Source organism: Rhamphochromis sp. 'chilingali', assembly GCF_963969265.1.
Source record: "Rhamphochromis sp. 'chilingali' genome assembly, chromosome: 3".
Classification (NCBI taxonomy): Eukaryota; Metazoa; Chordata; class Actinopteri; order Cichliformes; family Cichlidae; genus Rhamphochromis; species Rhamphochromis sp. 'chilingali'.
Genome location: NC_137931.1, coordinates 18526561 through 18552071, shown reverse-complemented (window position 1 = coordinate 18552071; position 25511 = coordinate 18526561). Strand labels below are relative to the sequence as shown.

The window sequence follows — 25511 nt, the reverse complement described above, 5'->3', positions numbered from 1 at the left end:
GTGTACTCACCGGTCTCTCATTATCATCCTCATCAGTCTGTGTATTTAAGCCCTCTGTTTCTACTCGTTCACTGTCGTGTCATTGATGTACATGCGATGTTCCTGTCGTCTCCCCATATGTATGTTCAGTTAGTCAGTCAGCCATTCATCCAGTCTTTCAGTCAGCCTGTCCTTCGTTCCTGCTTTGTTCATTCACCCGCTCCAATAAATCCCCGTCATTTCTGTACCTGCGAGTCCTGCGTTTGGGTTCCTTCTTCCTCACCTCCACACAACGCCTGACAAAATGACACGACCCGTGCCACGAAGACACGATTGGAACCCAGCGGACTCGGACCTCTACGAGCGGCAGGAGGCAGCGCTTTCCCGTTGGGCAGACCAGCTCAGGGGAAAACAGCGGCTCTTTGCAGAGAGAGAGCATGTCTTCGAGGGGACTCGCCTGGCTCTGGGCGGGCCTCAGAGACGCCGCGTTCCCCCACCTGCTGCCTCACCTGCACCGGAGCATTTGCCGCGGAGAGTGGACGTTTCACGCCGCGCTTCGGCTGCTCCCTCTCTCGCCGCTCCGCTCCTCGCTCACACACCTGCCGCCTCATTCGCCGGACCTCCACCTTCGCCACGGCACAGCGGCTACGCCTCCCACCTCGGCACAATGGAGGCTACCGCGCCAGAGGCTCAGCTGTTTACCCCGGCAACTTCCTCTTCCCGGAGAAAGTGGCGCACACGCCGCCATAAGATGGACCATTTTCAACAACTCCCGGTGGTGAGTTCCAGTGACTGTTTTTCGCACTCCTCGACTGATTCCTCACTCAAAACAATTAACGGACTCATCTCCGATTCATGGGGAGTTTCCCTCCTAGATGACGATGTAGACTGGGACGAATTTTTCTGCTCTACTCCCCCAAGAACTGTTCAGTCAAAGACTGTAAATAGTGGTGGCAGGAGGACCAGAATAATCCCCGATAAACCTGCTAGTATCACACCCAGTCGTTATCTCCACTCCTGTCAGTCAGTCTACACCCACACCAGTGCCAGCTCCCAGGAGGAGGGCAGCTGCGACCCAGTCTAACGCCACACCCGCTTCTGTTTCTCGGGTGGGGGTGACTGGTGTCCAGCCACCTCCCGTGCCTGTCCCAGCGCCCAGGCTGAGGGCAGCCAGAACCCAGCCTGACCCCCCTAGAGGCTTGGAAGAGCTAATCAGTCCACCACTTCATCCACCACCTGATCCAGCCTTTCACGCACTAGCTTTATCCCTGGTTAGGCTAGCTGAAGTGTCCCCTGCTCAGGCACCAGCTTTACTAGCCCAGGCTGTAGCTTTATCTCCCTGTCTAGCCCAGTCTGTAGCTCAGCCATCAGCCACACCAACCTCAGCTCCGTTGTCAGCCTCGCCTACCTCTGTTCCTCCCTTAGCATCTCCACTCCAGTCAGTTCCCTCACCTGCTGTTCAGCCTTCACTCCAGTCCCCTGTAGTCCAGTCTCCTCCAGTCTGTCCAGTCTTCCTCCTGTCCTCCAGTCTCCTCCAGTCTGTCCAGTCTTCCTCCTGTCCTCCTGTCCTCCAGTCTGTCCAGTCTGCTCCTGTCCTCCAGTCTGTCCAGTCTGCTCCTGGCCAGTCTGTAGTCCAGTCGCCTCCCATCTCCCAGTCGCCCGTCCACCATCCTGTTCAGTTCCCGGACCTGCAGCCACAGCGCCCAGATCCAGCTGTGAGCTCTCCTGCGCCTCAGCCAGGGGTTTCCGCACCCGCTGGCCCAGCCTGTCACCAGCCAGAGGCTTCTGCGCCTACTGGCTCTACAGCTGTGGCTCCGTCACCCCCGGCTCCCGTGCCGTCGCCTGGTCCAGCATCAGCCTCTGCTTCGCCCGGTCCTGCGGCCGCCACGCTGTCGCCCGGTCCTGCGGCCGCCACGCTGTCGCCCGAGCCACGTTCTAGACGTCATCACCGGCGTGGCCGCCCACCGGACCTGCTCAGTGGCCGCCGCCATCTTCCTCGCGGCCGCCTGCCGGAACCATCTCATCACGGCCGCCCGCCGGAACCATCTCATCGCGGCCGCCCGCCGGAACCATCTCTTCTCGACCGCCCGCCACCATCCGCCCACCCGACCGGCTCATTGGCCACCGCCGCCTTCCTCGCGGCCGCCCACCTGAACTGTCTCGTCTTGGCCACGGGCCGCTTGGACGCCCTCCTGAACTGTCTCGGTGTGGACTCCGTCCCTCCGTCCTGGCCCCCCCCGCTCGCCCTGTTCTGGGCTTTTTCTCTTTTGGCCGTCGGCTGCCGGCCATTGAAGGGGGGGTGTACTGTCAGGGTTCCTGGGTCGGTGACCCAGTGTTTTCAGTTTTGTTCATGTTCAGTTTATTTTTCCACTTCCATGTGCTCACTTCCTGCTTTTCCTGTGTCAGCTCGCCTTGTGTCATTAGCCAGATTATGTTCAGCTGTGTACTCACCGGTCTCTCATTATCATCCTCATCAGTCTGTGTATTTAAGCCCTCTGTTTCTACTCGTTCACTGTCGTGTCATTGATGTACATGTGATGTTCCTGTCGTCTCCCCGTATGTATGTTCAGTTAGTCAGCCAGCCATTCATCCAGTCTTTCAGTCAGCCAGTCCTTCGTTCCTGTTTTGGTCATTCACCCACTCCAATAAATCCCCGTCATTTCTATACCTGCAAGTCCTGCGTTTGGGTTCCTTCTTCCTCACCTCCACACAACGCCTGACACACTCTTATGGAGAAGAGCACAAAATTCAACATACAAGGTTAAAAAATAGGCCGGGAGTCACCCATGTGGTTTTATATAAAGATGGGTAATGTGAGTGAAGGCCTCCAGCTCGCACTGGAACGGTTCGCAGCCGAGTGTGAAGCAGCGGGAATGAGGATCAGCACCTCCAAATCTGAGGCCATGGTTCTCAGCCGGAAAAGGGTGGAGTGCCCACTCCGAGTCGGGGATGAGTTCCTACCCCAAGTGGAGGAGTTCAAGTATCTCGGGTCTTGTTCGCGAGTGATGGGAGAAGGGAGCCGGAGATCGACAGACAGATTGGTGATGCAGACGCTGCACCGGTCCGTCGTGGTGACGAGGGAGCGGAGTGTAAAAGCGAAGCTCTCAATTTAGGTCGATCTACGTTCCTACCCTCACCTATGGCCACAAGCTGTGGGTAGGGACCAAAAGAACGAGATTGCGGATACAAGCGGCGGAAATGAGCTTCCTCTGAAGGGAGGCTGACCTTTCTCTTAGAAATAGGGTGAGACATTCAGCCATCCGGGAGGGGCTCAGAATAGAGCGGCTGCTACTCCACATCGAAAGGAGCCACCTCAGCTGGCTCCTTTCAAGCCAGGAGCCTCCTCACCCAGGAGGCTCCTCGGCGCCTCCTGGGTGAGGTGTTACGGGCATGTCCCACTGGGAGGAGGCCCCGGGGCAGACCCAAGACACGCTGGCTCTCTCGGCTGGCCTGGGAACACCTTGGTGTTCCCCCGGATAAGCTGGAGGAGGTGGCTGGGGAGAGGGGGGTCTGGGCATCTCTGCTTAGGCTGCTGCCCCGCGACCCGGCCCCGGATAAAGCGGATGAAGATGGATGTATGGATGGATGGATGGGTAATGTGATGAACAACAAAGGCAAAGGACCCCAAAACAGGACATCAGGAACAAAACACTAAACACCAAAAACCTAAAGCTAAAGCTTTAATAAAAGCTTTAAAAAAAAAATACACCTGAGATATGTTAGAGAGGTGAATAAAACTGGCCAGTGTCCAAAATCAGGGTAAAAGGAGACCATTACAAGGGGCACTGACTCGAAATACACTTTGTGACAATGGTACCAGGGCGCCTACAACATTACACCTACATGAGCTGCTCGGCCATGAACTCTATGCCACGAAGCTCCTGGGGCACAGTTTTTATGCTGATGTTAATGGAAGAGGAGGTTACTGGAACTCTACTTTAGAAATGTATTCACAACATGTGATTTTACTACATATTCACTAAAGACATGACTCAGCACTCAGCAACCCAGCTCTGTAACTTTACATGGTCTGCCACTTTGGTGCTGAGCTGCTATAGTTGTTAAACGCTTCCACTTGGCAATAATATCACTTACCACTGTAATGGAATATCTAGGAGGGAAGAAATCCAATCCTATTACAGTACCTCAAATTCAGTGAGCTCTTTTGAACCCATCCTTTCACAAATGTTTGTAAAGGCAGACTGCATGGCTGGGTGATTGATTGTATAAACCTGTGGCCATGGGACTGAAAACAGTTGAATTGAGAAATTAAAAGGTATGGCCCAGTACTTTTGTCTATATAGTGTCTGAGATCTGAACTAGAAACAAATCAATTGACCGGAAAGCTTCGCTACACAGGGTAAGAAGACAGTCTGCCAAAAGGAAGGTAGTGGGAAAACTGGCTGGATAATCAGGGACAGGTGGTGTGGGAAACTAAACAAAGACCAGAAGAAAAAGAAATTAAATGAAATAAATTATAGCCATACATTTTATCAGTTTTCATAGATAACAAAAAATGTGTGATTTTTTTAAAATTAAAAATAGGTCAGTCTGGAAATCCAATCATCCCCCATCATAAAAAAAAAATCTGATTCTGTGACTACAAATACTCGTGTGGACACAAGATGTCTTCTTCGCCGGTAAAAGTTTATTCAAAGTTGTGTGCGCAATGCCAGTTTACATGTAAGTGACCTGAAGTGGGACTACTTTCCATTCCTAACCCTCTCTTCCCCCTAATTTAGTCTTCCTCCCCTAAACTCCAGACGGTCGTAGCATATGTCGCCCCTCCCCGAGCCTCGTTCTGCTGGAGCTTTCTTCCTGTTAAAATGAGGTTTTGCCTTCCCACTGTCCTCAAGGCACTTGCTTCTAAAGGATCATCTCATTATTGGGGTTTTCTCTGTATTATTGTTGGGTTTTTATCTTACAGTTTAAAGCACCTTGGGGAAACTGTTGTTGTGATTTGGTGCTATATAAATACAATTTCATTGAAAAGTTTAATTGGATTGATGACACTCAATAAGCACAGAAATCCTAGTACATGCCCTGAATCCACCTCTCATCTGGATTACTGTAATGCCATTGTCTCTGGTCTCCTTAACTCCTCAGTTGGCTCCAAATCGTCCACAACTCACCTGCACCAAGTCTACTGACCATATTACCCCAATTCTCATCCAGCTTCACCGGCTCCCTATTCTTCAACATATTCAGTCTGAGATTTTGCTTCTCATCTTTAAGATTCTCCTTGATTTGGTCTTTGAGACTTTGTTCTAGAGATGGCACGATACCACTTTTTTATGTCCGATACCGATACCGATATCATAACTTTGGATATCTGCCGATACCGATATGAATCCGATATAGTGTGCTTTTTAATCAATACAACTGTTTTTTAATATCTTGCTGCTTTTTGTATAAGTTAATACTCAAGTTAAAAAAAACAAAACAAAACAAAACACTAAAGCTATTCTGTTATACTTGTATGCAAAAAATGCACTACACCCAAAATATTTCATAGTTCAGCAATACTGATCAATCTAATAAACTTAAACCTACTCCACCCTCCCTATTCTGGTATTTTAAAGAGTACTTAGCAGAAATATTAAGCAACCTAACTAATAGGATCCGCCCCTGCACAGTTACCAGCCGTCAGCTACGTAGAAAAGGATCTTGGTGTAGAGCATAAATAAATTCTAACAACAGTTTATCAAGCTTAAACGTGCTGCTGTTGTTCAGCTGCTGGTTTCCTCTTTCTGGCGCAAAGTGGGTCAAAAACAAGCAAGAGAGACGGACTTGTGACAGAAAAGCCGATCAGCTGATCATTGATCAGTTTCACATTGAAGTATCAGCAAGAAGAGGGAGGGAGAGAGAAGAGGCAGTCGCTCCATATATCAGTTGTTAAGCTTAACGCGGGAACGCTTTACAAACATTCAGAGATGAACTTACCCACTTGCTTTACTTCTCTCTGGGATAACTTCCTCGGAGATGAAATGCTGGTTTGGTAGCTACGCTACAAATACACACAGCTGCTCTATCAGGTGACGCATACTGCTGCGACGTGCTACAGTTATGAGCCGAGTTACGCCATGTCGCAAGTTTTGTGAGGTGCTTTTTTGATATTTAATGGATTTTTTATTTCTCTCCAATATCCGATCCAGTAATTTACGTCAGTATCGGACCGATACCGATACGTAATATTGGATTGGTCCATCTCTACTTTGTTCACGTGGGTCTCTGTGCTTTTAGCTGTACTGCACCTTATCTCTGAAGGTCTTCATGTCCATATCAGCTGTAATCATCCAGTTTTATGTGTTCTGTGTGTTTTACATTCTTATTGTTCCGCTCTTTTTAATCCTGTTCTTTTTGTTTTGTATTATAAGATGACCTTGAGCGTTTTAAAACGGTGCCAGCAAGTAAAATTTAGTATTAATAAGATGTTTGCTGACCATGATGTTCCTGTGATTGATTGGCCATCCAGCACATCTGACCAGAAAATCACAGAACTCCTATTATCAAGATTAAGATGAGAAACACTGACGCAAAACACAGACAAACTGAAGGTTACACCTTCAGCACCTCAGCACCACCACAACCTGATCGCCTCCATGCCATGCAAATGTAAAAAACAATGAGCATACTTTTCAGAAGTGTATTCATTGCAAATCTTCTAACAGTTTAAGATGCTGGATTTCTGTTTTTCGAGAGCTATAAACATAATCATGAAAATTCAACAAAAATAATGGTTGAAATATTTCACTTCACATGTAATGAATGCAGAATACTTGAGTGTTTATCTTTTTGAATTGAATTAGAAAAGAAAAAGTTTTTTTCCACAATATTTTAATTTATTTAGACACACTTGTTTCCATAGTGCCGCTGACTATTTCTCCCAGCATGAAAGCCAGTCACATTTGATCTTTCTTAAACAAAGTCATTATTTCTCCTATTGAAACATTTGCCATCTGAGAAAAGAAGATCAGAACGTATTCTCTAGGGTTAAGAGAGTTTTAAAGGATTGGAGTGCATTAAAGAAAGCCTTCACAGCCTTGGTATTAATTCCGCTCTCCAATTTTAAATGGCTAGGCTGTAACCCGTTAGCGTCTTTCGTTGTGATTTTTGATACTGAATAATGAGCAAAAAGATAAAAGAATGAAACATTCAAAACTTTCTCAAAAACTACAGGTTCTGTCACAGAGTGAACCAAAGGATGAAAGACGAGGAAAAGTGCAAATAAAAGAGATGGAGGTGGAGCGGCAGGTGACTGAGTGGCAGTGTAGATCGTATGCCAAGCTACTGTCACTGGTACTTAAAGGGCACACACACACACACACACACACACACACACACACACACACACACACACAAACAAATTCCACTTCTCCAGTATGTTCACACAAGGGTGGAAAATACAATTTACAGGTGAATTATGATGGTATTATAAAAATATATATAAAAAAATACATTCTGACAAAAAAAACCCCAAGAAATATTTTTTTCTAGGACTCACCAACAATAAACAACACACACACACACACACACACACACACACACACACACACACACACACACACACACACAATGATGTGTTATTAAAAGTTTCCTTCCTATACACTGTTACTCTACCTGTCTGGTTATTGTGATGCCCAGGGCCTGTCAGTCAGAGAATATACCACGCACACACACACACACACACACACACACACACACACACACACACACACACACACACACACACACACACACACACACAGTAACACGTGGTGGGCGATGGTGTACAAGTAACTGCGGGTGCCCACATCAAAATGCAGGTTGGAGGTTTGACATTCCTGGAGGCTGTGTCCGTCTAGCCAGTTAGGCGGAGGACAGCCAATAACGCACACACGCACACACACACAGACACCCAACACTGGCCTGACTATCTGATGAGCCTAATGCTGATTCAAGTCAATAGTGAGAAAAAAGGGATTTTAAATGCTCCACCTCTTTTACCTGCGCGTGTGTCCGCAAGTGTGTAGTGGGACTTAAACGTATGTGCTTTTCCTTGATGCTTCTCTCTCTCTGTGTGTGTGTGTGTGTGTGTGTGTGTGTGTGTGTGTGTGTGTGTGTGTGTGTGTGTGTGTGTGTGTCTATGTCCTATAACAGTAATGAAGGCAGTCTGAGAGATTATCTCAGTGGGGCGCTTGCAGACCTCAAGGTTAAAGGAGCACAAAGGCGCAGCAGAAACAGTGTGTTCTGTGCGCGTGTGATTGTGTGCATGCCTTTGTATACGTGTATATGAGGACGTACAGCATGCGCGTCTATCTGTGCATATCTCTGTGTGTGTGGAATGTATAGGATTTGAGGTTGTGACAGGAGAGCCACAAAATGGATGATGATTGATTGGCTTGACGCTAAGAGAGAGAGAGAATGAGAGGAAATGCAAAGAAAAGAATTGAAGATAAACTATGATTAAAATAAACATTTTAATAAAAAGGTGATTTAAAAATGTTATGAAGACTTTGAAGTCTTTAAGACTCTATTAGTTCAGCATTTGCGGTATATTCTCAATTCTTATTACTGGAGCGTGTTGAAAGACTGAAAGACTTGATGTGAAACACAAGCTTTAGATATAATGTGTTAATAAATACATTTTTTTTAAATGGCAGGGCCAGGAGAGCTGATTTCACTTGCCTCTGGTCAAGTGCTATAATTTGCCAGACATTTCTTTTTCTTCACCTGGTGGGAGCGCCTATAATAGTTTATTATATAGCCTTGTAGAACATTATGCAATCCAAAAGAGCTTTTTTCACAGCAGACATATTAACTTGTCACTGCAGGGAAAATATAGATTAAACAAAGTTGATTTACCATGGCTTCACTTCCATCAAGGGTCCCAGTAAGCCGTGCCATGGCAGTAAATCTGCATGCTCCCAATTCTTGCAGTTAGCTTCTATTTAATGCTGCCAGTTACACCAGACCTGATTTTTACTTAGAAAATGGCAATGATTTGTCTCTGAGAGCAAAACCTGGGCTTTAAAAATCCTCTAAGTTTTCTGTTCTTAACTCGGCACAGCTGCTGGGGTGGTTGTGGATGAGGAGGGACCACGGGTCATCTAGCATCGAGAAGGTCTGGGATTGACTCCCTGGTTCAGGATACTTTATTTGTACCTGTAGGCAGATTTGTGCTGCAGTCATGGGTCATCCATCATCACATGCTCACTCTCAACAAAGCCACAGCAGACAACATTTTCACATAATACAAAATACTGATAAACAGTAATTAAAACTTGGGCCTAGTATCGCCCCTCACTAATGGAAAAAAGTATCATTTGTTCATCTGAGTAATGGCTGCCACGACAAAGCTATTTTTAAACCTAGTTGTTTTACATTTTGGGACCAGAAGCATGCATCCAGAAGAAAAAAAGAACTTGGGAAAAGATACTGAACCCTAAGTTGCTTCTGATGCATCCATCTGAGTGTGGATGTGAATGTTAAATAAAATGCTGGTGTACTAAAAAAGCACTTTTATGATTGAGGCTTGTAGTAAAAAGCCCACTTCACAGTTACACATTAGAACAGAAAACGGGTATATAAGTACCAGTCTGTTTACCATTTACCAAACTGGCAACATATTGCATAGTATGTAAATCTCAGTATGTAACGTTTAAGCGTACTCATTATTGATTATGGATTCCACAGAGCTAAAGGAATAGGGCACCTTTTGGTTTGTAAGAAGCCTTTCCTTCATGCTTGAAGTGTTTCCTTTGCTGTTTACGACTGTTTAGTCAACCTTGCCAAATGGCCACTGAAGTTTTAATGTCACTCATTCAATTAAAGTTCGACGGAGAGCTGAACCTGGGGGGGGCAATAAGTCACTTATTGGTATTATCCTGCCCTGCTAATTACTGAAGCAATGAACTTTAATTAATATCTGAGCTGGGTTTTAAAGCATGCAGACGTGCATGTGTGTGGGAGTGTGCATGTGCATGTCGCTTGTGTGCCTCTTTACGCACTTGCGGGCGACTCTCCTTTATCTCAAGTCATCGCTCTTCAATACACGTATGTACACACACATCCTCGTAGGAGGCGGAGGCTGACATTTCGCAGAGTGTCTCGGTTCACGTGAGGAACGCTGACACCGTGAACCTCAGAAGGCTAGCAGTGCTGTTAGCATTAGCATAATAATCTCTTATCAGCAGCATTGAGGACCTGATCCAGAACAGAAATGACAAGCAGTAAACACGTGGCTTGATCGGTTTGTGTTACTAAAGGAGCAGCTTGTACATTATCTCAGTTTTGATCATTTTACTCTGTACAGCAAAATCCAAAAGGCTTTAACATGCTATATGGCTAGCCTGAGAAAAAATATTTCTTTACATATTATTTTTTGCACAATTAAAAAAAAAGTCCCCAAACACTAAAATGTTCTTAAGAGGGATTAACATGATTTTGCTATAAATAAATGCTTATAATTGTTTATGGCTGTGACTGCGGCGTCCACCTAATATGGCATTTACAGTCAGGATACAAAGAAATGCCACTTTCTTTCAGTTTTTACATATAAGATAAGATAAGATAAGATAACCTTTATTAGTCCCACACGTGGGAAATTTGTTATCAATACATAATCAAAATAATCAGGTCTTTACCAGGCCTTAAAACAAAACATGATATATTACAGCATGTAATTATTTATTTAATAAAAATTAAGCCTAAATGCAGGAGCAGTGTGTGAACCATTGCTGCTTCTATAGGAATTTACAGGGTTAAGTAGTAGCCAGGTGCTGCTAATGAAATGCACTCGATTAACTGATAAGCAGCAAGTGTGACCACCTTCCTCTGGTAATTTGCTGATCTGGAGCAGTCATTCATTCAATGCCAATGAACACCATCATTCTACAGAGAAAAAGATCATTCACAAGTGGAAAACATTCAAGACAGCTGCCAATCTTCACAAAAGTGGACATCCCAGCAAATCCACCCAAAGATTCGACTGTGCTCAAAGAAACTGCAACAAACCCAAGAACAAAAGTATTCAAAAGTATTCTAGACTCAAATATGAGGTCGTCTGTCTGAGAGCCAAAGGTTGGCCCAAATGGCGTCATGCAGCACAGCAGGAAATGTGCAACAATTTAAAATTGTAGCCGATATTTGGATAACTTTTGGATAACACAGATTTCAAAAGAAGTCGTGATTAGATGCAGTGCTTTTGAGCATATTTTACTCCAGGGCTACAGTCACTGCATTTAACAACTGGGAAATTCAATTCGAAATAGATGGTATGACCTTTCTAAACGGCATCCACACCTCTGATGTCTTTTGTGTTCAAACAAAGGAGCATTTAAGATGCTAAAATAGCAATTAATATGCTCTATAAAACATGGACAATTAAGAATTAAAGAACAGGAAAGCAGCAGTGAGTGTAAAAGTTACCAGATGCCTGTGTGTGTGTGTTGTGTCTGTTCTGTGTGAGTTATGGTACCTACTGGGCTTTGCCTTGAGCTAGCGGTGCCCTTCAGTTCCCTTTGCCCAGAGCTTTGCTATGGCCACAACTGCTGTGAGCCAGGCAGAGAAACTGTCATTACCAAAAACAACAATCCTGGTGTGAACAGCAGCTTCTCGGACATGTAAAAATCCCCCCCAAACCTTGCGTGACTCGGGTAAATAACAACAGCAATTCTTCTTCTGTGTGTGATGGTGTAAAAATTACTTCTTTTTTATTGTCTTAAGCTTGATCTGAAGACAATCAGAGCACCGGAGCTGCTGCCTGTCTGCCAACCTGCTACTCCTGCTACACCTATAGCTAGATATTCTTCAGAATTGTAGCCTTCAGCAAAAAACAAAAAAAACCCTCTTATTTATTTGTAACTTCTTCAAGATTTGGTTTGTAGTTAAGCTAATTTTCAACCAGCTAACCAGCACATGAATGCAGTAATGATAGATCTAATTTGTGCATTTAACTAAACATTGCGTGACTTTTATTTAACCTCACTTAGTAACTCAGCGAATTTGAACAATATATTGGTCAATATATCGACCCATTAACCACACTATGAATAATGATTTTACACAGTTTGTCCACCAGAGGGCGCACATTTTATGAGTTATCCGCGACCAGAAAAGACAATAAAACAAGGTTGTTTTAAAACGTATTATCCCAAGAACTCATAAATAACTAAACATAACAAATTAGAAAATTTTTTTCAATTTTTATGTGTCTGAGAGAAGACAAATATCAGCTGATACTTCACAGTTTTAAATCACTAAGTATCGGTATTGGTATCAGTCTTAAAAATATCCTATGTTGGTAGGGTTGAGATCTGAACCTGATTCAGGGATGGCTGTCAGGGTCTTTGAGGAGGTTAAACTTAATTAAGCCCTTGTAAATCCTTCTTTCTAAGAAACACACTAAAATCTCTAAAGAGAGTTAGATCACGAGTCTCCTGCTTCAAATTTCTAATTAAGCACGCACTCAGCTGAATAGCTTGGAAATCTAACAGAAAAGTCTAATCTCCCTGTAACAGAGCTAATGTCCTGTGCTTGTTCCAAAAAAAATAATTCTTTAATTTGTGACTTTAAAACGAGCACTTTTATTTTCAACATTATCTACAATACAAAAGAAATTAAAATGGAAATAAATGTCTCTCTCTCTTCCTTCATCCCCCTCTCCACTTTCATCCTTTCCTGCCATCAGACTCCCTATGATTTTTCCCTTCCCCACATCCTCTCCCTCCCACCTGCCTTTCTCTGTCCCTCCATCCCTCCCACCATCTTTTTGTCCCTCTCTATGATCGTTTCATGTGTGCTGATCTCACCTTGTGTGTTTGAAGCCCAAAGAGCATGCGGCAGGCGATTCTGGATCACACTACTAAAGACCCCGACACATCTGAGAGAGAGAAAGGAGAAGGGCAATAGATAAATGGACGGATAGATAGATGTGTGTAATAAATATCGATATATAGCTGTGGGAAGACAAAGAAAAGAAAGACAGGTACTGTATGTAGACTGCCGCTCATCTGCGGATGTCACCAGTTGTGCTTGCCTGCCAAGCACACACATGGACACACACACAGAGTGCTCTCTCAATCACCTTGCCACAGGCTCTGTCCTCCTGCTTCAAGCCGGCACTGTCTGTGAGTGTATTGAGTTGCTTCAATCAATGGTAAATTGTGTGTGTGTGTGTGTGTGTGTGTGTGTGTGTGTGTATGTGTGTGTGGTAACTCATGTGTATTCCTCCACACTACCCCAGTGAGTTACATGACAATATGCACACATTAAAGTGCATGAATTCTGTCACGAACAAGCACAACACAGACGCACAAAAGACTTCACATCATACACACAGCCACATTTAAAGAGCAAGAACTTCTCCTGTTATGTACTTGACTGCATCTAAATGAGCTTCACTTTATGTGTGTGTGTGTGTGTGTGTGTGTGTGTGTGTGTGTGTGTGTGTGTGTGTGTGTGTGTGTGTGTGTGTGTGTGTGTGTGTGTTGTCTGGATTTTCCATATGGAAAAGAAATAGAAAAAACTTATAAAAGACTTGCATCAGATTTGGCTCGCTTCACATAGTGAATCATTTAGGGCTTATATGATTTACTCACGAAAGTGGACACTTTCTCATTACTTTCATATATTGTTTTAGGAAGTATCCAAAACATACAATTTTCATTTATATAATTTTTCAAGGGATCTAATATCTCTTTTCACTCTATGCTTTTCATACAAGTTTTACACAAGACAGATACAAACTTTATAAGATTTATATATATTTATATATATCTTTTCCATATGGGTTCAATCACAATCTCTTATGACTTCTAGTTGAAGTTTAAAAAACACACCCACTGTAGCACGAGATCACAGTTTGCCATATCCTGACGGATGCAGCTGCAAGGCCGATCACCTACCCCCAACCTCTGACCCAGGAAGTAAAAGTTGTTACACCTCCTGTCTTGCCCAAACAGGAAAGTTTGCATTAGACCAACTGTTAGGACATGTTTTATACATGTAATGTACACTGTGCAGTCATTTCTATGTTGAGAAATATAACATTAGGGTGGGTAAAACTTGAGGTTTAGCTGGGACTTTCACATGTTTTCAAAAACTCTTGCTCTGTTCACTTATCCCAGTCAGCAGTTGAAAGTGGACGCAGTCATCCTAAACGGTACATCCTGAACTTCATCTGAACTGTCCAGAACAATACCTCTATAAAACACTACCCTGTGTCATCCACAGGGGCTTACTGTCCTTAATGCAGGTTTTAAGACAAGCCCAGTATTTCCTGTGTTGAAATCATGACAGTTGACTTGCGGCCTACAAGTAGATTTGAGCACATTCATGCAATCGCACCAGCGCACTGTAGGTGTGGCGTGCATCCTTTTACTTTGTTAAACATCAGGAAGAGTAAATCTGTCAACACCCATTATATGCATCTTGTGTGAGGAAATCACCAAGCCTGTGTGTCCCTAATGGCATTAAACTGGCTTTCTAAAGGTATCCACTTGGAAATAATTTTTTACCAAAAAAACCCCCAAACGCATCTGTCTAACAATTTCAGGATTTTAAAATGGAATACTAACCCAAATAGCCAGTCGACACATTTGACGTTTAGGCCGAATTGCCAAAAGAAAAAGACAAATTCATCGTTTTAACGTTGGGCCAAAGGATAACAAGAGTTCAGCATTTCTGAGTAGATCTCCTGGCAACTCACCAGGAGTTTCCTTTGTTCGCAAGCATTGACGCACAAGATCCTCAAATTAAAAATGGAAAAAGACACACCTTGTTAGTTATGTCCTAGATTTCTTTATGTGGCAGTGTTTTCAAATCTTTTCCTAAGGTAAGTGCAATGCAGTATAATGATTAAAGTATAAATATTGCTGAATTCTCTTAGCTCCTGCTGTAAAATAAGAATGACAGTCAGCCGTCCTGTTAAGGAAGACGTCACTTTACTGAAAAGGCTGAAAGTGCGTCCATTTTTTGTTTTTATATATCTTAAAGCACATGTTGTTGAATTAATTCTTTACTGACTTTATCATACTCAAAGGGATTCTTGCTAAATTAAGTTGTGTATAAAGTTGAAACACTGAGCAGTGAGTGCACAGCAGCACACTGTACACTGAAACTGAAAGCTGCTGCTGTCTACATTAATAATTGACAGCCTATGTAGATTTTATGTGGGCTTTTGTCAAATGTAATATAGGGCAGCACAGTGGTACAGTGGTTAGGTGCAGGCTCACAGCAAGAAGGTCCTAGGTTTGAATCCACAGCCCAGCTGAGACCTTTCTGTGTGGGGTTTGCATGTTCTCCTCAGGTCTGCTAGGTTTTTCCAGGTACTCCAGCTTACTCCCACAGTCATAGGATGCTCAGTTAAGTTGATTGGCAATTCAATTTAACGTTATTTATATAATACAAAGAAAACCCCAACAAACAGATGCCCCCACTATGAACAAGTATTTAGCAACAATGGGAAGAAAGAAATTTTCTTTTAACAGGAAAAAACATCCTGCAGAATCAAGCTCAGGGAGGGGCAGCGGCTGGGTGTGAGGGGAGGGAGACAGACAAAAGACACACTGTGGAATTAATGATTAAATGCAGGCAAGTGTATAAACACAAGTGAGTGAAGAAGAAATACTGCTTCATGAGAAGCTTGCAGCAGAATGAACCTATTAAAGTATAATAAGGGAAGATTCAGGGTCGCCTGATCAAGCCCTAACTATATTCTATATCCAAACAGATTGTTTTTAGCCTGATTTTGAAAGTAAAGAAGGTCTCCCAAATCCAAACTGTGGGACAGACATGACTGGTGGATAGGGAAGTGAGAAAGAAAGAAAGAAAGAAAGAAAGAAAGAAAGAAAGAAAGAAAGAAAGAACGAGAGAGAGAGGGAAAGAAAAACAGAGGGAAAGAGGGACAGTGAGAAAAGGCACTTGAAAAAAAATCACCTGGATCACCTGTTGAGAGAAGAAAAAACAGAAGAGAAAACAAGCAAAAAAGCAACATAATAAACACAACACCATCGCAATATTCTAGCTAACAGTAAATAACAGTAGAAACTAAATACTGAATGTTATTGTGCAGCACGCAGGACCGACAGCACACAATGTGCTTTGAGGTAGCAGTCAAGAAAGGTGTAGTTTGTGTCTTTGAACACCCGTGTGTACACCTGTGTGCACACCTGTGTGGATAAGCGCGCTTGTATTCAAAAGGTTTCTCCATGTAACGATCTGCTAGAGGGTGTGGGGAGCCATAGCCCCATCCCCCAGGGTATGAAGCAGACATGGAGGAGATCCAGGCCCCGGACATCCAGAAGCCCCAGAGTGCCAGAGCCCAAAGAGGACCATTTTGATTGCTGCCTAAACACAGCATATATGTATGAAACACCCCTGAACTGCACAAGTGTGTTGTATCTTTTAGCAGTTGGTATGTCTCTGTCAAAATCTCCCTTAATGCCTCTTTGTGTTTTACTTTGTTCTTTATACACTGTCCATTCTCTTCATTCCATGTCACATGGAAACCCCTTTGTGAAGTGTCTCCCTGCAGTTTTTCTGTAGAGGCGCGATGCTGAACGACCAAACCCTAAATGGAACATTTCCTTAGAAGTATTTCAATATCCACCATACATCCATTTTCTACTGCTTGTCCAGGGTCATTAGTCTGAAACGTCCCTCATTCCACCTGTCTGATGATCATGTCATGATCCGGGCTCAATTTTACACTTTTTTATATTAATTTCTATTTTAGTCCCCTAAGTTTCACTTTTTCCTGCCCTCATGTGTTCCCTGTATCTTGCTGTTAAGTTCCTGTTGTCATATTAGATATTCCCTTTGTTTAGTTACTCCCTGTTTTATTCTCGTCTTGTGTGCGTTGTATTTAGTTTTGCTTCCTCTGTCTTGTTTTCCATGATTAGGTTTAGCTGTGATCCCTGGTGTTTTCCGTCTCCCTTAGTAGCCTACGTGTGTAGTTAAACCCTCAGTTTAGTCATGCTGTTTATCTGTCTTGTGTTTCCTCATGTTATAGTTGTGAATATTGAACTCAGTTTCTTCCTGCCTTGTGGGTTTACTGACACAACCTAAGTAAAGGTGCATTTTCTGTTTGGCCACTGTCATTGAACAAGTCTGAGTCAGTCTTAGAGGCCTGGATTAGCCCATGAAAATGACTTTTTTACATTAAATATTTTAAAATGTTCCGTGTGTGAAGCTCGATCTCTGCAACACTGTGGATTAAGGAAGGCCACAATGCCCAGGCAAATGAAAAGAGTAGAGTACATCTACTACAGAGCATACTACAGAGGGCCACTGAAGGGCTCCAGAAAATGGTAAAGGAAACAGAGCAGCAGTGGAGGAAGAAGAAGAAGAAATGAGCTCAAAGACTGATGATCTTGGATGCAGTCAAATTGAATACCAGTGATTAAATAAATAATTTAAAAAAATTAAAATCTTAATCTTCATGAGAAGGTAGGTCATTTTATTTATATCACAAAATAACAATCAGTATGCACACATTTGTATCTCAAGCTGTATTTGAAGAGTTTGAGTAGTGTTTAATAGAGTTGATTTGCATGCCTATTGCCCAGTTTTCTGCCTGTTCCCACTGTACAGTAGTTACAGGATTTTCTTGTGAGGGCAGCTTTAATAATCAAGGTATCAAATCATCTGTAAGTGGATACAACATACTGTCAGCCCATTACAGAGGCATAATCCTACAGACAGTAAGCATTTCCCATTTTGATGTCCAAATTATGAATTCCTCATAAATAAAGTGATTCCTCTTGCATAGAGTTCTGTGACTGAACCATAGACTGTATATAAAAGATATGGCATGATCCATTGATTTCTGCACTCCACAATTCAAGGTTCTAGCATAGACATCATGTTGTTTTTCTGTAGTAGAAGTGACCAAGTGTGAGGGTGAAGTACAAAATTATAAATTAATTCTAACAAGCCTGGTTTAGGTATGGGCCCAACTTACAAACCTATGTACCTGCTCATTAGTGTTAAATAAAAGACTAAAAGTTTACTCATAAAAACTGGAGCACAGTCTTCTGGAATGGCCATACTTAAAACAACTTACTAAAACCTCAGTCATGGTGGAAACGTAATTCACTGACTCAAATTAGAGAATGAGGTGACTGTAGAACTTTAAATCAAACTTCACCCCACCAGTAAGGAATATACTTTTTTCTCACATGTCCATCACTCCTACTCTCGTCTGGATTATTTTTTGGTCAGCAGCTCACTGCTGAGCGACATTTCAGACACTGAGATTCACCCTATAGCTGTCAGCGATCATGGTCCTGTATCTTTAACACTAATGCACAAGAATAATACTATGCCAAGAAAAAACTGGAGATTTAATATATCACTACTTAAAGATGAAGACTTTATTAAATATTTTAAAAAAGAGTGGACTTCATATTTGGACTATAATGACACTCCCGAAACATCAGCTTCTGTTCTATGGGAAGCAGGGAAAGCTGTGATGAGAGGTAAAATAATTTCTTTCTCATCACATAAAAAGAAAAAAGAAAACAAAAATATTCAGGAATTAGAAAAAAACATCAAATCACTAGAAGAAGCCTACGCGTCCCACCAAGATCAGGAAACATTGAACAAAATACACAAAACAAAACTAGAATTAAATGAGATAATTGATAAAAAAAAAACAAAATTCTTAGTACAAAGACTACGCCTACAAAATTATGAACATGGTAATAAATCCGGTCAATTTCTAGCAAACCAGCTAAAAATAAATAAATAAAAAACAACTATATGTGCTGTTCAAGATTCATCTGGGAACACAATATATGATCCGATACAAATAAACAACATTTTCAGGGATTTCTATAAAACGTTGTATTCACCACAAATAAACCCATCTGAAAAAGAAATTGATCAGTTTTTGGACAACATAACCCTTCCAAAATTATTGGACACTCAAGCAATGGCACTGGATTCACCACTGACACCAGGTGAACTCCAGGAAGCCCTGATAAGTATGCCCAATAATAAGGCTCCAGGTCCAGACGGCTTTCCTGCAGAATTCTACAAAGAATTCTGGTCGATTCTAGCACCAGTTTTATACAGAACGTTGTTGGAAATTAAAGAAAAGGGCAGACTTCCATCAAATATGAATTCTGCAAACATTAATCTCCTGCTAAAACCAGGCAAAGACCCTGTATATCCCTCAAGCTATCGTCCAATATCCCTTATAAATGTAGACCTTAAAATAATCTGCAAAGCTCTCTCAAAGAGACTGGAGAAAATAACCCCCCTCTTAATTCATCCTGACCAAACTGGTTTCATAAAAGGTAGGCACTCATCAACAAATACACGTAGATTACTTAATTTGATAGACTACTCATACAGTAAAAACCTAGAAACTACAATATTCTCTTTAGACGCAGAAAAAGCATTTGACAGAGTTAACTGGAAATTTCTATTTGCAACTTTACACAAATTTGGTTTTGGATCCTCTTTCATAAACTGGTTAAAAATATTATATAATTCCCCAACAGCTTGTGTTAGAACAAATGACCAGACATCCTCCAGCTTCTGTCTCTTGAGGGGCACCAGGCAGGGATGCCCACTCTCCCCTTCACTGTTTGCAATTTTTATTGAACCACTAGCAGCAGCAATTAGACAGAATTCAGTAATTAAGGGCATAAAATGCAAGAACGTGGAACATAAAATCAGCCTTTATGCGGATGATGTGTTACTCTTTCTCCAAAATTCACAAACCAATATCTCTGGGGTGATTGAATTGATAAACTCTTTTGCAAGAATATCAGATTACTCAATTAACTGGTCAAAATCTACAGTCCTACCGATTAATTGCTCCCTCCATAATTCCTCTTCTACACCACTGCAATCGGGAAATATAAAATATTTAGGTATTAATGTTTCTCCCAAGCTTGCAGATCTAACTAAATTAAACCATATCCCACTTTTAAAGAAGGTAGAAGATGATCTGGCTAGATGGAAATGTCTACCCATATCACTCATGGGAAGGGTTGCCGCTATAAAAATGATGGTCTTACCAAAAATAAATTATTTATTCTCAATGATCCCAACTAAACCGCCACAAGATTGGTTCAGATCTCTAGATTCATGTATGTCCAAATTCCTTTGGAAAAATAAACCCCCACGTATAAGCTTAAAAACACTACAAAAGACCAAGGATAAAGGAGGACTAGAACTGCCTAACTTTCAGCACTACTTCTTAGCCAACAGGCTTCAGTTTATCTCAGGATGGCTAAAACATACCCTCTTAGATGAACCTTGGCTAGATGTAGAACAAGCACTTTGCAATAATCTAGAGATCTCAGACCTACCATTTATCAGCTCAAACATCCAACGACATGAATGCTTTAAAAGCATCAACATCAGCTCTTCTCTGACAGCATGGTGGGAGTTTCTAAAATTGACGGCGTCTTCATTAATCCCATGCAAACGTACACCTATCTGGAACAACCCTGACATATTACAAAACAATAATATGATAAACTTTTCAGATTGGAGTGATAAAGGAATCAAATATTTAGAACATATACTAAAAGGAACAGAATTTATATCATTTGACGGACTAGTTACACAATATGGGATCAACAAGAAAAGATTTTTAGAATATCAACAAATTAAATCCATAGTAAAAAAGAAATTTAAACTGGGTCAAGTTGAACTACAAACACCACCAAGTGTGGTTCAATTTCTTACTCTTAAAACCCCAAATTACTATCCAAAATATACAGAATGCTTTCTAAAACGGATGAATTAATACCACTTCCAATTGCAAAATGGGAAGCGGATTTATCAGTTAACTTAGACCTAAACTTCTGGTCTCAGATTTGCTTAAAAACCTTTCATCTAATTAGAAATCCCAGTCTTCAATTAATTCAATACAAAATATTACATAGAGTGCACTATACAGGTCATCGGATGTTCAAGATGGGCTTTACGTCTACCAACAACTGCTCACACTGCCAAACCAATTCACCGGACAATTATATCCACGCTCTTTGGTTCTGTCCACCAGTTCAGAAGTTTTGGCGCGAGATATGTGAAGACTTATCGAAGTGTCTGAAATGTAACATTCCAACTTCCCCTTAGTGTGTTTGTTGGGCAGCTTAGATAATGTCACTTCAGAAAAGAATATCGCCCATATGGTTTTCACTGCCCTATGCATAGCCAAGAAAACAGTCCTCATGAACTGGAAAAATAAAAATAATCTTAATTCTAACCAATATAGAAATTATCTATTAGATTACATTAGTCTTGATACAGCCTCTGCCACCACATCAGATCAATTGCTCTGGGCTCCTTTGATCAGCTCCATCACCTAGTGGGGGTGGGGGGTCATAGTTTGGTCCCGCCTTCACTGTTGTGATTGGTGTGGGGGTAGGGACAGGCTTAGGGTGTTGGGGGGTTCCCCGGAGGCATCTTCCTTGGGGGGCTCAACCCGGGGTAGCGGTCATGTCCGGTTAGGGGCTCTGTTGGCTCTCAGGTGACTGTTTCCTCGCGGCTGTGTGCAGCGGGGCTAGGGGAGGGTCTGTGCTGACGGACGTGGGTTACTGACCTGGTAGCCTGGCTACCCCTGGGTGGGTCCGGGATGGGCGTGAGGTTCTGGGGGCGCTCCGTCTCTGGGCTGGGGCCCGGGCCGGGCCTCGGGGGCTTGGGTCCTGGTTGGTGTGTTGCCGGAGTTGTGGGCGGGTGGGTGCATGGGGGCCCAGCCCTGGAGCGGGGTGCCGCCGGTGCATCGAGCCACCTGGGGGGCTCTTCAACTGGTGGGGGAGATTGTCACATCTTGCAGGAGCTTTCCTCTCCTCAGGAGCTCTCTCTGCAGGAGGGGGAGATACAGGAGAGGTGGAGGAAGATCTCAGCCTGGGTGTTTATTGTCTTATGTAGTCTGGAAGATGAGTGGATGGTGGGGTGGGTGCAGTTTTCTCTGTGGTGGGGTTGGGTGGACTGTCCCGGGCTCTGTGGGGCCGGGGGGCGCTGCTGCGCTGGGCCCCGGTCTGGATGGGCCTGGGCCCCCTTTCCCTGGCGGGTCGCGGAGTATGGGGGTGCCTACTGGGGTCAGCGGGGGAGCTGGCCCCAGAGAGGGGTCACTTGCCCCTCCCTTCCTTCCCTCCCCATCTCCAGCTGCCTCCCTCTTCCTGCTCCACCACAACCACCCACACATGCAGGACCTTGGAGTAGGGGTATGTCACCAGGGTGCAGAGGAGGCTACCCCCCCCGTCCCCTTCTGGCTGCCTCTGCCTCAATTTTATCCCACAACTTAGACATTCACATTACTCACACTCTCATTACGCATACATATAGGATCTTGGGGATGGGCACGATACACGGAATCCAAAGTACCATCAGGGTGTACACCCCACCCCTGGCGTCGTTGCCCACCTCTCAATGTTAAATACATGTAGACATTGAGGGCTAGCAGGAGGGACCATGCGCTTACCTGCTGCTCTCTGGCAGGTAGCTCCATGCCCTCCTGGGTTTTAAATGCACCTTAGAACACACATGCATCAACACTACAATGAGCGGGTGGAGGGAGGTTTGGAGTCTTCTCTCACCCCCATTCTCTGCGACCTGCTGGAGCGGGGGGGCTAGGAGGAGGAGTTGGCCGTCCGACTGCGGTCTGGAGTGTGGGGCCTCCCTGCTGCTGCAGAGTCGGGGCCGTCTGCCTCCCCCCACCGCAGGGAAAAGGGTAACACCACCTGGGTCTGGGTGCAGTTCCCCCCTCCAGGGGCAAGGGTACCTAGACTCGGTTTGTAGAGTACGCTTGGGGAGTGTGATCGTGTGTACAGCGTCTCTTTATGTCTGTCTCCACGTTGGTTGAGTGTGGAGTAAGTGCATATGAGAGCATGAGGGTGGGAATGGATGTTTGTGTCTGTGTGTGCCTGTATTTCTGTGTCTATATGTCAGGTTGGGTGTCAGGCGCCACCTCTCTGGGGACACCTCAGGCCCTCCAAGGTTTGGAGGCCTATCTCCCCCTACCACCACTTCCCCTGCCAGTGGCGGACTCCCTCAGACATCGGTGCGTTGGTGGTTCTTTGTGTCCGGGGATGGGCGTCCAGGTACACACCGGCTCACTCCTTGGCGGCCGCTTATCGGGGCCTGGAGCCTGGGGCTCGCTCGGGCCACTTCGGAGGTGGGGTGCCCCCGGCCTCTCGGCCTGGGGCTCAGTCACTCAGGCACGGCTGGCTGCCGGCGGAGCTCACGGGCGCGTCACTGCAACTCCCCCTGGCTTCTGCTCCGCGGCTGCTGAGTGAGCCCTCATCTGGGACTCTCCTCAGCTCTTTCTGGGACAGTGGCGCGGCTGCCCCTCTGTTGGTCTTCCTTGGTCTCTTGTGTTCTGGGGGCCTCTGGATGTCTGGAGTTTTGATCTCCTCCATACCTGCTTCATACCCTGGAGGACGGGGCTGTGGCCCCCCCACACCCTCTAGCAGATCATTACATGAAGGAACCTTTTAAAAAAAACAAAAACAAAAAAAAAACCAAGCACGTCCATGCTCACAGGTGTACACACGGGTGATCACACCCACAAACTACACCCTTTTTGGCTCCTACCTCAAAGCACACTGTGTTCTGTTGATCTTATGTGCTGCACAATAATGTTTAATATTTAGTATTTACTGTCATATTCCCATATATCATTGTGATGTTGTTTATTCTATTACTCTTGTTCTCTTCTGCTTGTTTTCTTTTTTCTTTCTCAGGAGGTGATCCAGGTGATTGATATATGCATTTTTTTTTCTGCTCATTCTGTTGGTTTTTGTCTTTTGCCCTTCTCCCCCGTCCCTCTTCTCAGCTGTTTCTCTTTCCCTCTTTCTTTCTCCCCTTCTTTCCCCCAGTCCAGTCTGTCCCGTATTCAGTAAGTGAAAATAAAATAAACAATAAAAGGTGAATCAAATGGACCATTACGGCAAGGCTGGGATGGTCAATTTGGTAAAGTAAATCCGTTGGGCATCTTTCTTTGCCTTTAGACAACAATTCTGATGGCAAAAGAGCCAAACGGGACAGGCAAAAAAAATAAATAAATAAAAAATAAATAAATAAAAAATAAATAAATAAATAAATAAATAAATAAAACTTGTGCAGGGGCCTGTTCTTCGTACCTCGCTAAGTAAGTTAGCTGGATTAGATTGTTGACGATTTCGCGTGATCCTGGATCGTTCGGTTCCCCGAAGCTCATCCGGGACTTGCTGTCATAGCAACAGAGCCGTAAGCGTAAACCTGCTCGGGAGCAGGTTTACTTTATGTAAACAGGATTAGATCGCGGCCACGCAGGTATGTCCGCTTCATTTATACGAAAGCAACAGCGATATTCCACCACTGTTTCACCATAAATAAATAACATCAATGTAACTAAAGATAATGCAGCACTTGATCCTTTTATTGATGTCACACAGATACATACAGGTCATTTCCTAAAAAAGGGAAATGTACTATTAACATTCTATTACATGTATGTGATTATTACAGATGTAATTCATATTTCAGAGTAGTAATTGTAAATTACTTCGTGTAATCAAGATGGGAGACCACGGCTATAAAAGCGAAGGTGGATTTGGGAAGCCTGTCGCAGCCATGTCCTGTCCGTATACGCGACCAACCCATTGCGGAAGGTGCAAGATTGATAAGGAGAGTCCTCAGAATTCAGCGTATATTGCGGGATAGACAGGATCCTTTAGCTCAGCGCGACAGTGTGCTCATTGAGAGATATCGATATTCCCGTGAGGGTATTATTTACTTAACCAACTTGTTGACGAGGGGGTGCAGGACCACCACCTGTCTTTTTTTCCTCTGCCCTTTTCTTGGTTGCTGTTATGAACAAACTAACAGAGTATTACAGGCCAGTATTACCTTGCCAAGAGACGAAAAGCAATCTAAGAGATAAATATTACCATTCTGTAGAATACTCCTGTATTCCACTTTTACTTGTTCCCATGTTCTTGTGGGTCCTGTTGTGGCTCTAATGTGAAAGGGGATATAATATAACATATTATAATATAATATAATGCCATATGATATTGGACAATATAGTGTCATATGATAGATCTACCCTACCGCCTACTGGTGTTGGCCAGAGGGGCCGATGGCGCGATATGGCAGCCTGGCTACAACCGTAGCTGCCTCCACCAGTGTGTGAATGTGGGAGTGAATGAATAGTGGTATCGTAAAGCGCTTTGGGTGCCTTGGAAAGCGCTATATAAACCCAATCCATTATTATTATTATTATTAAATTACCTACGAGTTTGATTTGTCAGCAACTTTCTGCCAGCCCCTCTCTCCTTGCTTTTGCAGCCTTTGCAGTGTTCTCTTGCGTTTTAATTAAACTCTGAAACTCCTGAAATCCCTCAATCAAGAGTTCTTGCTCTGCTGCCGGAAAATACCGTGCACGCCCCTTCGACATTTTCGCCGACCAATCAGCGGGTTGCCGATCAATGTTTCTACTATCGATGCGTAGCCCCTTTTACGACACCCAGTGATGTCACATTACTGCGTCCAGCTGTACTAATCGTCAACAGCAGGTGTGTTCGGGGAACCGGATTAGCGAG

At 43.7% G+C, this 25511-nt stretch overlaps 1 protein-coding gene across 1 annotated transcript in view; it reads right to left on the bottom strand.

Moving 5' to 3' along the window:
• Positions 1 to 1445: 1445 nt before the first annotated feature.
• LOC308393685 (E3 SUMO-protein ligase ZBED1-like) overlaps positions 1446 to 25511 on the bottom strand; it is a gene marked incomplete at its 3' end in the record, with an annotated part of 49623 nt that continues 25557 nt past the window's right edge. Inside the window, exons 3-6 of the mRNA XM_080877644.1 lie at positions 2648 to 2705; positions 2085 to 2257; positions 1775 to 1895; positions 1446 to 1667 (exon numbers count right to left, since the gene is read on the bottom strand). Coding sequence (XP_080733770.1) covers positions 1446 to 1667; positions 1775 to 1895; positions 2085 to 2257; positions 2648 to 2705 — 574 coding nt within the window. The remainder of the gene's footprint in view (positions 1668 to 1774; positions 1896 to 2084; positions 2258 to 2647; positions 2706 to 25511) is intronic.